At 41.9% G+C, this 12826-nt stretch overlaps 2 protein-coding genes across 4 annotated transcripts in view; both read right to left on the bottom strand.

Moving 5' to 3' along the window:
- LOC306969213 (uncharacterized protein) overlaps positions 1–12826 on the bottom strand; it is a 273218-nt gene that overhangs the window by 22772 nt on the left and 237620 nt on the right. The gene's annotated exons all lie outside the window — the stretch shown is intronic.
- The window catches only part of adgrl1a (adhesion G protein-coupled receptor L1a), a 142186-nt gene that overhangs the window by 80361 nt on the left and 48999 nt on the right, over positions 1–12826 (bottom strand). For all 3 annotated transcript variants that reach the window (XM_079564273.1, XM_079564271.1, XM_079564272.1), the window contains exon 2: positions 1426–1601. In XM_079564273.1, the coding sequence (XP_079420399.1) occupies positions 1426–1495 (70 nt within the window). In that variant the 5' untranslated portion in view covers positions 1496–1601. The remainder of the gene's footprint in view (positions 1–1425; positions 1602–12826) is intronic.

The raw sequence follows: 12826 nt of genomic DNA, 5'->3' as shown, positions 1-12826 counted from the left end.
GATGACAAGAGATTTTATTGACGTCCACAAACTCACTCTCTCTCGTTCTTCTCCATGGATCTGTATTAGCCGCTATACGCGGACCGTTTGGTTAATCAAGTGAGGTGTTTCCAGCCTGGTCAGCACGTCAATATGTTTACAGCCTCAAGTGCTCGCAGCAAAGGTATAAATATCAGGGCTTCATTTGCAATAACATGGTCAGTGCAGTTCCAGAACACAGTAGGATTCATGCAACATCAGCCATGCTCAGTAATTATACAAATATTGCATAGCATTTATATGGAAAGGCTACAGGGATTTACAGCTCTGCAGTTTATTGTGCTACTGTTTACTGTACATAACGGTGCTTTAGTTTAAGTTCTAGCAAAGAGGCAAATAGGTAAAAGGTTATGGGTCCCAATATCCTACGCAGACACATGGAGAACATGCAGAGGATGGACCAGGTCTATCGGATGTATCATCCTATTCATCATGGCGTCATGGCGATGTGTAAACAGGCAGCAACCTCCCTCTCTCTTGGTACAGCTGCATTTTTTAGCTTTTTTTCTGCAAACTGCATTTGTGCTTTCTGTGTTCCACATTATCTTACTGGATTATTTTGTACGTCTTGCTGTGTTTTTGTGGGGATAGGTGGATTTTTTTTTTACTGCAAAGATTCCATAATGGTCCTGAAGAAAGCAGCTTTTTAAAAGTAAACAGATAGCTTATCAGCTAAGCCCATTTGAGACCTAGAAATGTCTTCTTCTGAGACACTGAAGAGGCACCAAGAGCCCCCCATACCTGCAGCACAGTGGAGGCTTCACAAGGAGCTACAGGAAACAAAAAAGGGACAAACGAGAAGCTAACCGGGAAAGACTCACAGCTAAGACACACATGCCTTCTATTGTTCTGGCTAATGGACGTTCACTGGAGAATAAGAACAGATGAACTGCTAAGGTCTTCCCAGAAGATGGTGAAAAACTGTTGTGGAGCGGAGCGAGCTGCGCAGGAAGAAGAGGAAGGAGGAGGTGGAGGAGCTGACCAGTGCAGGACACCCCGCTCTGAAACAGGGACAGATCCAGGAGGTGGTGCACCGTTTCAGAGGATCAGAGGAGCACTGAAGGCAGCCAGCCGGGTTCCTCCAGGTGCTACAGTTTCCCCTACCTTCAAAAACATGCTGGTCAGGTTGACCCACAGTGGCGTCAAGGCTCAGTCGCAATGACAAATAAAGCACTTACTTATTTACTTGCTCATTAATGCATTTGCTGATATCAAGCTGATGTTTGTGGGGTTTGAGTTGCTTCTACGGTAAAATGTATATTTCAGAGTCGGAAAACATAATTGGCAACATAAGAAATTAGTTTTCCCGAGGAGTAACCAGGAAACCAAACGACTTTAAAAAGTAACTCTACCAAACACTGGTCTTTACATTTTGCTCTGACATACCTTGGGATGAGGGGCTGACGTTGCTGAAAGCCACAGCGGCGACGAAGATTAAGCAGATTGTAAGGGCCATGTTTGAGGCTGATGAAGGAGGCGCGAGAGGGGTGGGAATACAGCTGACAGCAGGCACTGGTGAGCGGGGTACACCTCTCCAGCTCACACCCTCCCCACGGCTGATCCTGCACAGAGAAAGAGAGGCAACGATTTCAAAATGGTAGAAAGAAAGAGCTGTCGGTCCTTATTCGCAACTTCATAATTTTCACATTTGACAGTGCAAACTCATTTATTTTACATTCAGCACTCAAATATGTGCTAATAACTGTGAGGAATACTGAACAGTGTATCAAGGCAATGGGGAAGGCGTCATTTGGCTGGAGTCAAAATTCATTAGTCAATAAAATTAGTAGCAGAGTAAAATGTATAAACTGACACAGAACATCCCTGTTGGTAATTGCAGCTACATAATTCGCTTAAGAAAATAATGAGTTTGCTTGCAAAACACATCACAGCGTTCGCATGTTAAAATGACTTCATCTGTTACTCTGGAACATGAAATTGTGTTCTTTTTTTTTTTTTTTGTTCTTTGCAAATTGTTCCGCACTGCTTTGGGAGAAAGTTAAGTACAAATCTGAAACCCGCCGAAGCATGAAAAGACTAGTATCGTAACATTTGCTCTTCTATGGATTCAGAGGAAGAAAGAAATAATGATTGCATTCCCAGGGCTGTGAAAAGAAGAAGCCCCATTTACAGCCGGGCAGAGTGAACACATGCACAAATTTGAGGCCATTTTGTGCAGGCTGGCATGGCAACAGCTGTTCGCACTGCCATCACTCTCTCCACTGTTTGAACGGTTGATTGAATAAGACGCGCTACATATGTTTTGGGGCTGGAGCTGGAGCAATACTCAACATGTGAAAAATCCATGTCAGCTGTGTGTGCGCGCGCTTGTTTATGCGTGCGTATGGGTATATGCACAGGCAGCAAGACAGTGAAAAGTGGTGAGTCAGTGAGCGGCGCCGCAGGCCTCACACATTTCATTTGCCTCATGAAATAAATCACAATCTGGAACTTTGCTGTGATACTCTGACAGGGAGCATGGTCTTCCCCCCTTCAGGCCCCAGCACACAAGGAGAGACTGCTGAGGTGGTGCTTTGGAGCTGGTGCTTGACAGTGCACTGGTGGATTGACCACATCTGTGCCTTTGAGTTTTAAGAGACACGACTGTCGTTTTTTTTTTTTTTGTACAGCTGTTGTTGTAAATCAGATTCGCTTTAAAGAGGCACCAATACACACTTTATACTTTCAGTCTCAGTGGAAATAAAAATAAGAAAACATAAAATAGACATATGATTCACTCGTCAATGTTTCATTTAACCTTTGTTTTTTTTTGTGTGTGTTATATAATTGAAAAAACACGTCAAAAGAATTTAATTTTATTGGTATAGAATCGCCCATTGATGGTCATGTTTGAAAACAGTTAAGGGGGAAAGCAATTTGGAGAAAAATCTAAACTTTCTCTGATCATTCAAAAACTACTTAATTATGAATATACTTTTCTACTCAATAAAGATACAACGCCATGGAGAGGAGCAAAGTGCTTTAACAACCCATAAATACATATAATAACGTGATGAGAATGCTAACATGATTTGCTTCATGCTTCATGCTTCATGTTAGCATCGCGCTAATGCTAGCTAGCGCCGGCTACAACGACTGCTAAAACTTTACAAGCATATTATTAATGCTTATTAGTACCTTGTTAATACTTAATGAGCACACCTTTATATAAACCGCTACCATTTTATTTGACTTTTATGTCTTTACTTTAGAATAACTTTTCAGGTGGCTCATAGAGGTTATGCAGATGACGTTCCAGCACGACAACAGCATAATAACAAAAGTCATAAGAGTCATGTTTTGACAGTTGTCAGTTATGGAAATCATACTTTTTTACTCTTTTTAGATTTTTCCTCATAGACTATAAACATATTTAGCACACACAAACAAAGTCAAGTCATATAAGTGTTTTGACAGAATTGTTCTTTCACCCGTTGTTCCCCCCTTTGCCGTGTGTATCTATACCCAAACCTATGCAGACGAATAAAGATTGCGTGAACTCACACACGAGCCCCACCCTTCTTGCTATGAGGTGAAACGCTGCAGGCCCAACGTGACACCAAACAATATAGAACAGAGGGACATCCATTATAAGCTCAGTAAAATTTTCAGTAAAATAATATACAACAGCGTCAGTCTTAGATCAAGCTGTCAAACTTCCTTGAAAAATGTTGCCATCAAAATGTCTCGGAGAAAATTTTGTAATAAATAAGAGACTTCTTGGTTCTCTCGCCTCCAAACTGATTTAGCTTTTACTTTCCGCTCCCCGGCCCCTCCTCCCTCTGACCTTCTTTGATATTTACCCAGTTCCCCTGTGGCACGAGCCGGCTCCCGACCGCCACCCTCAGCCTGTTAATACAGTATGTGCATTAGTATGTCGGGAGTCGAGTTTGAACACGCAAACAGTGAGGAGGACAGAGACTGAATGCAAGTGTGCCAAAAAAACACATGGAGGTCTGCTGTTTTTTCTCCCCCCCAAAATATATTAGAGGTGTACTTGACACAAAGGCACAGTTGGAGTTTAAATTTGTTTGTGACCACCCTCGATGATCAGATAAAAACGCACCGTGAGGGATTGGAAGCTGGACAAAAAGCTTACAGCTAATAGCAATGGCCCGTGTTGAGTGTTTTAGCTTTACGGCTACTGCCATGTTCCCACCCGCCACACTCTCCATTGACAATCAAAAGGTGACTCCACGGTGTGTAGGGACAGACATTTTAAACCAAACTTTTTTTTTGAACAAAACAAACATGACTTTCCTCCCATCCCTTTTCATTGTTTAGACTTTGCAGCGGCGGCGGCAGCAGCAGCAGCATCTCTCCAGTGGTCCAAAACACAACAGAACATAAATGTGGGCAAATGGATTTTTATTTTCAGACAAACATAAAACAGGCATAATTTGTTGTCACGACGGAATACGAATTAGATGGAGGATGGGTGCAAGGCCAGGATGTAGAAAAAAAAAGTGTAGATCTGACAAAGAAAGGATGAAAGAAACTATAAAAAGACATGAAATTATGATGCAGCTCAAGTAACTTCCAAAACAAAGAACAGACGCCACATCGGAAGACGGGGTTGGAGAGAAGGAAGTTGACTCAGAGTGCAGAGAGAAGTTTGGAGTTTGTTGAAAATAGCTCCAATAGATGCATAAATGAATAGCGAGTCATAAAACTCATCACATTGCTCGTCGTAATAGCTTTGCTTGAGCGTTTGAGTGAGGCAAGCTGGCCTAAGGGGGCGGGCCGGTAACGATGGCGGCGAGATTGGGATCCTCAGTACAAACTGCCCCAAGGCCTGAGGTCGACCCCTTACACTGATCGCATCTACCATTATTATCCTCTAGTGTATCTAAAGTAATAGAAGGGACCCATCATTGTCAGAACAATAGAAGAGAAGGAAAAAAAAAAGCAACACAGATGGCATGGAATGAGCACCTTTTCCGGACATAAGGACTTAAATTTCACATAGAAAACAGTGAGTGTAGATTTTGGAAATAGTTAATCTGCTCCGTTTTGGCATTGTTATCTGCTTCTTTTCCGAGAAGAGAAAATGCTGCAAGTGAACAATAAAATGTGCTCTATGACTTAAATTGTCATTATAAAAAAATATTGTGAATCTAGCTGCAAAAATCTCTTTTTTGAAAAATATTCATTCCTACCCACATTACACCGTGTACACCGTCATTTAAAGGGACTAAAAAAATGTTAGAATTAAGTATTTTCATCCCCAAACATGTTCCAGCAATGTCCTAATGTAAGTTAAGTTCGAAGCTACCATGCTCTTCCACGGGCACGCACAAAGACCGGACAGGTACGTATCAACTCGTCTAAGCTCAGGTAAGAACATATCACAGTGTGGAAGAGCTGTGTGCCCTCAGCCACACAAAAAGACCAAAGATGTTGTTAGCATTTGGCCTCTCCAAGTACTGTATATTCCTATAGCTCCAAATGGGGTGAAGTTAGAAGCGACCAAGCTCTTCCACGAGCACGCACAAAGACCAGACAGATACGTAACAACTCGTCTAAGCTCAGGTAAGAACAAATCTCAGCATGGAAAAACGGTGGCCTGTTCCTTTAAGCTATTCTCAGTGTACTTATACTGTACCGACACTGAATCTAATTCACCAGCCCTCCTCGGTACATGCCCCAAAGTATCTCAGTCACTCCTTCCTCTTTAAACATCCAATGGGATCACAATCCTCTGATTTATGCTTAAGAAAAAAACCCAAATCTTGACATGGGGTGACAAGATTGTTTTTGCCCCAAAGACTTTATTCAACTGGACAGAAGAGAATGAGGGGGAAATGGGCTGAAAGAGCAAGGAAAGACATTCAGCAAATAGTTTGAGCTGGGCTTCAAACTCACGACAGTCTGTGCGAGTGACAATAGCTCATAATGGTAAAAAAGGGTTGTCTTTTAACCCACTGGTGCAGACTGCGTGATGGTTGGAGTGAATGAATAATAACGGCATTGTAGCAACCTGTCAACTAAAGATTGTTGCTTTTATTTATTTATTTCATTCGGTTTGCATGTTAATAAACACACAGTGTAAACTTGAACGTTGTTATTCTTATTATTATCACAACACGGAGGCAGGCTAAGCAACCTCTTGGTGACGGAGATTGAAGCTTGCCTAAGAACCCTTCAACATAATCACGTTTAATAATGGCATTTGCTGTAGATACCTTGAAATGAGCAATAAATCTGGAGTTCAAACAATAAACAGAGCTAGATCATCCCGTTTCAGATGTGGTTTCACTCACTGAAATCACAAGCTTCCTTTATCCAGAGCAAATCACCTCATTATATACATGCGTTGGATCATTAGGATAATCACCAGACTTATTATAGATTGCTGTGGTAGACGTTAACAGAGAAACTGGGTGTCACAAGTCCCCTTTTGATTCCAGACAGATGCTGCCGTGGCTGTCATTTGTTTGTGCACAGAAAAGTGTAGGAATTTGGGGACGCGATGCAGCTACTGATCAACGGCACGGGGAACAAAGACTTTATCGACAGTGTTGTGCTGCATAATTAGAAAGCGCTGGCGCAAATCTCAACACGGCTACAGCTCCGGGCATCTCTCCGTCGTTTCAAATTGGAGCAATCAGATAGCAAGGTAGAGAGGAGTACAAGTCATTTACAGTAAACGCGTGCTTTCGAGTCTGTGTTTAGGAATTCATGGGGTAAAAACACTGAAGAAATATTTTTTGTGAATCGTCAACATCGGGTTCTTTGGCAACTAATGTCATCATTTGCATTTCAATGTGTTCCAAGATGCGATGCTCACTAGGAATAAGAGAAACTCACAGGGGGCAATTGTGGAGGCAAAAAGCTACACACTAATTTACCCTGTTAAGAAAACTTGTGATTGATTTTAAGCCGGCGCATTATAAATCACAGCGTTTCGTGTCTCTTTTGCATGGGGAAGGAGCCTTTGCATCCTCACACGACTCCCCAGCGCTTTTCCCCTTGCTATTAAGATTGATGTTTATGCCTCAGATGCTCCAACAGCAAATAGTTGGTTCAGTGGCACGGCTCCCGCTACGACGGAAATGATCCCTGCTCCTGGCACAGTCAAGCATACAAATCTGAATGGCAATCACATCTTACTTACAAATCAGAAAAGAGAGTCAAATCGCAGTGTTAAATATTTGTAATCAGGACAAATCATTTAAATACGCCTTAAGTATATTCATAAAAGGTTAAAAAAAACTTTTTTTTTATGAAGCAAAGCGTTTCCTGGTCATGAGTAGGTGATGCTCTTGTGACATCATAGCATTATACAGAAAAGATCAATAGGTGGCCCGCGGGCGAAATCAGGCCCGGCAAAACTCCAATCTGGCCCTCAGACAATCTGAAGCTGGTCTCTATTCATTTGAATTTTCATGATTTTGATCCCTGCCTTTGACCAGACAGTGTAGAAGAAGAAGATCTTTATTTATATAGAAAATGATAATGGTCAATATTATCATTACCAAACACAAGCCTAGGCGTGAATTATACCTGGGAGACCAATTTATCATCACCTGCCTCCAGCCAATGATAGTGTCTGCGAGGGTCGCACCTTCACCTCAGCCTATCAGCGCAGAGCCACACCTTCGTAGCGGCCAATCATCGCACTCGGTTCTGCTCTGCTCATGGCTCATTCGCTTCCCAGCTGTGCTGCGACCCACCTCCACCCCACATCCTTGTCAGGCCTCCCATTCCTTCACCAGTGCCCAGGCTCCGGGGGAAGACATCTCCATCCAACTCTAACCTGCCCATCCATTTCTAAATTCAATTCATATATCTGATGTCTAATGCCGGGGTCTGATATATACATATGTCAATAAATCTTTCTAATCAGCGCTTTTGTCTGCTTGAGACCGTCCAGCTTGAAACAAAACTAGAACAATGTCAAAACAACCTCTCAAGAGTATGTTTCTAAGAACTGCAAATGCATATGGTATACTAACTGATTCCGGAAAATGCAAATGACTCAAACATATGAATTAGATGGCACTTCCATTAAAGTCATCCCACACCTTTGCTTTTGAAATGTCAGACATAGGAGGAAATTATCATGTGTCAAAGTGGAGTTAATAGCTGCGTTTTTGCAGTCAAGCAACGTTCATGTGATTATTCAAGTTGGACATGCATTTGATGTTCTTTTAGTAACTGAGTGTGCTGGAAAGTACTTCAAGGGCAAACGGCTGCATTTGATTTGAAATATGTTTAGCCAAGAAGTCAATGAATATGAAAAGGACCTCACTTGCCCTTTGTCAAGCTCTCTTCTGGTTCTAATTTTCTATCAAAAAACTGTTTTGTTTCAATATAAAACTTATGAGTAATCTTATATTCTTAGACAAGGAGGTTTACTCTAAAACTCAAGAACCTTCATCTGAGACATTTCTAAAGAGAGCAGTGAAAAAATGTGACAATGACAACAAAAATGCTCATCCTAGAGAAAATATAAACTGTCTCACGGCAAAATCATCGTCGCATTCTGCATTAAATCTATACATAGGCTTCACTCATACTGAAGTGCTTTTAATGTTCAGGGGCAAACAAAACAACATGGGTCCAGATGTTAGGAACATTTTTCCCCACGAAAATAAAACACAAAAGGATTCCGCTTCACTTCCATATCCCTTCAATCTTGTACTCCAGTTGGCCAATGACTAAGCCCCTGTAATCTGTTTTGTCTGGACTATTGCAAGAAAAGACACATAACGGCATTAGGTATTATTGTTTCAAAACAATCTGAGGTTATTACATTTGCATTGATTCTCACAGCAGGGATCCTAGTTTAGATGTTGTAATATTATGGCCACTGTTGAGGCATCAGCAATTGAGCAAATGAGGGGAGGATTTTTATGCCTGTTCTCCGTCTGTGTTGTGTTGCCTGTTTATGAGGATTTGACTATCAGCGCTTCTGTCTGCAGTGTTCACACAGTTGTCAGAGTCAAGTAAAGTATGGTATATATGTTTAATTCCTATAATACAATTCTAGTTTACAGTGCACATTGTCCACATGTTCTGGAGTCGACTGAAATATCATGTCTTAATTAATTAGAACAATAACATGCATTCCATTATGTGTTTACACAGGTCTAGGGCATCATAGAGACACAATATTAAGCCCTTTGTATTACACTACCAACATAATTGCTATCAGTTTGATTGCGGTTAATGTTGCAGCCCTACATAGCATGACAACCAAGACAACAGTGGTCATGAAGTCACAGCTAATTGCTACAACAGCCTACAGTGAACTTAACACAGGGTGGATAATGTTGTTAGGCTACACATTCAGGTCAGATCCTCTCCAACACCTCTCCATTCACTGTGTTAGGTCAGTCGCGTTAGCTCCTCTCTTGCTGCTGTGGAAAGAGGGCTGTTTCAATAATGAAACCAATGTGCAGGGGCTGTGCAGCGTCGCAGCTCTTGTAATGGCCAATGTATTAAGGCCAGTGCGTTTGATTACTGACTCACGGCACGGCAAAGCAGAGATAGGCTGTGTATTCAACGGGGAATACGGCTCCCCTCAAAAAAAAAACAGCCAGCCTGGGGACAAAAAAAGACCTATTTGAAGAAACAGAAGGGAAATACTTTAATGGAAGTGTTCTTTAAGGGAATGCAAATGAGACAGGGGAGTGTGCAGAGTGTGCAGAGTGTGCAGAGCGCGAGAACGCGATGCGGCGGTATCAAACAGGGCTAGTGTGGCTGTCAGAGAGGTAAAGGCAAGAGGCATAGAGAGAGAGAAAAGAAGAGCTCTCTCACTTTATTCAATAGACACTTTTCCTGCTTCAGCATCTACCCACACAGCCCCTCATCTGCACACTCTACACTTAAATATAATATGCTCCAGGAATACCAGTGTTTACTTAAAATCCTCAGTGCCTGTAAGGGAGACAATTGCACTGCTGAGTGACAGGCTGAGGCAAGGAACTGTGCAGGGCAGAGAGAAGGCAAAAGAGGTGAGAGTACTCCGTTACTTCAAAATTCTCATGAGGAGGACGTCATTGTGTGGATAATCAAGTCTACAGTAATATTAAACCGTGGTTCAGATGCATTCATGTCTGAGGGAAGAGTGAAATATTTAAAGGCCTTACCAAGAATGCATGTTACTTTGAAACTGTTAGTTGTTGTCCAAACTCAACTTTCCTGTCACATTTGCAAGGTCCTATTTCCCTTCACTGGGATGAGTTTATAAGAATGTTCCACAACCTTCAGGGACTAACACTGTCACAGTACTGAAGACAACAACTAGATCTATTGAAAGGCTTATAATACATATATTTACATTTAGATGCACAAAGCGCAAATGTCTTTTTCATAAACATGTGCTTTTACAATATACTGAAGGACAAAACAAATATTATTCCACTACTAGGAATCAGGGCCTTGCTAAACTAATGCAAGAATCTCATGCATTTCAGTGTTCATGTTTATGAAGGTTCGTACATAATAAAAGCCAAAGGATACTGAATGTCTAGTGTACTTCAGTTTTACCGAGTAATCTTTGTTTAATCGCTTAATCTCACAAAACAATGGTGAGCACAATCCATCTCGTTTGAGTTTGTGCATCTTTCTCGCAGAAATCCCCGCTCCCTCCGAGAACAAGGGTCACTGCCACTGTCTGTGATTTATTATAGTGGCACAAGACTTGTCACTGTTCATTACCGCTGATGCAACAGGGGGCAACAGCCCTACCCATCAATGCCTGCCCTGTTAAGGCGCCACAGCTGCCAGAGCAAGAGACCTCAGCTTCCACCTCCATCTCCTCACACACATGCTGCAGGTCTACCTCCAACAGCAGCAGAGATATTACCAAGCATTGGCCTCGAGCAGACACCGGCAAAGGTAATTACAATCGTAGGGAATAATGATGAATAATCCAGTGAAAACTATTCATGCATTATGTAACCAAGCCTGTATCTTAACCGTAGTGATGATATAGAGGCGGGACATTGTTTCAAAAATGTTAATTCCATTAGAGCTTTAGGCTTGTGTGGTAGCTTTCAAAAGAACACAGAATATGTATAATTGTAAAGTAAAGAGAGCTTGCTGAACACTGTATACTGTATCTACTAAAGCCATTGTTTGTGAGGCTGCTGCAGAGTCTGGGCCACGTGCCCGCACTGTGACACGCCACATTGTTACATTGTTTTTCTCGCGCTTTCTTCCATTTCCGCGGCCTGCCTTAATCGTCAAATTAGATATACAGTACTTCATATCAGTCAACCTGCGCTGTCAACTCTGTCAGTGTGAGTGCTGTTGCAAATCAATACAGGGAAATGAATAATTTACTGCTGCCATTAGGTCTTAACAACAAGAGTGATAACTGCTGCTCCCGGCATTAATCCATGAAAGCCACCAACAATGGATTACAGTGATATAACCTGATAATGTTATGAACGAGAGCTGTGCGCTGACTCTTGCCCCCGCCGCCCTCGGTATTGAGTCGTTCCCAGATGTCATTTGGCTGTGACTGGCAGACTGCCACCCCGAGTGTCTGTGCACCGCCGAGCCCTCCAGATCCATCTTCATTAGGCCACAATGGCTCTGAGTTGTGTTATTATCAGTGTCTATTAATCTGAGCTGCAGCAGAGCAACACAGTGTTACGCGTTACACACTCCAGCCAAGAATAAGCTACGATATGTACACAGAGCGAGAGGGCTATGTATACAGTCAAGAGGGCGTGCTGCGGGCCTGTTCACTTCACACATGCCGGCATCCGTCTGAAGCGCTTTAATAACGGGGCTGTGTGCTGATGTGGACGTGGTCATGTAAAACTGTCATTAGCAACAAACTAAACTCTCATGTCAAAATAGGAAAGAGTTCCATGAATACTTTGGCGATATTTCTTTTCTGGTTATTCTAATCATTATGAGCTTAATCGTCGAGTTAAAGTTAGGGTTTGGAATTGATCGAGGATTAGGTTTAGTGTTAGAAACAGGGATTAGATGCAGCAGTCTTCTTGTCTCATCTGATGGGGAAAACCAGAACGCCTGGAGGAAACTCACCCAGACATAGAACGCATATGCAAATTTGGGAATCAAGTGTTAACCACTCAGCTTTAATCATGCTTTAAACATCATTGCAGAAGCTTTTGGAAAACAAAGTTACCCCAGAGAAATGATATATTATACATTTCAGGACTCTATTTTCATCTCAATAATAAGTACATCAACAGACAGCTTGATTATGTCCCCTACTTCTGATCATAATTACTTAAAAAAATAAGTCATTTACAATCAATTAGCTCCTATGGGATTTCCATTAAACTGATACAAACTCTCTTGTGCATTGTTGGTGCTGTCTTATGGCTTGAAGCAGTGCTACACATTCACTGGGAGGCGCACAGAGGAGCCCACTGGGGCGCCACATGTGATGGTGATGGTGACCCACTTTAGATGTGTAGCACAAAGTAGAGCAGGGATCCGGAACAAAAAGAGACAGTGACATTTAAAAATAGGTTGACATTCTTTTCATCTCAATGCGAAGGCGTGCTTAAAGGTAGTATTCAGTTCTTGTATCAATAATACAATAAGCTACAACGTGCTCCGACATAGAAAGTAAGCTCCTTTACGTTCACATGTGGCATAACTTTTGGTAAGGAAAAAAAGTGAGCAATACAGGGAGGATTCAAAACATTTTAGTATCTCTGGCTGAAGATCATCGCTGTCAGCTTCCTAGAAATTCTCCGTGACAAATTGATGATTGTTGTTTGTTTTTTTCTTTCCTTTTCTTTTTTTTTTCTTCTTTGCTGCAGTCCAAATGTCTGAGCATCAAAAGTAC

Source organism: Gobius niger, assembly GCF_951799975.1.
Source record: "Gobius niger genome assembly, chromosome: 10".
NCBI lineage: Eukaryota > Metazoa > Chordata > Actinopteri > Gobiiformes > Gobiidae > Gobius > Gobius niger.
This window is presented reverse-complemented; position numbering and strand designations above follow the sequence as displayed.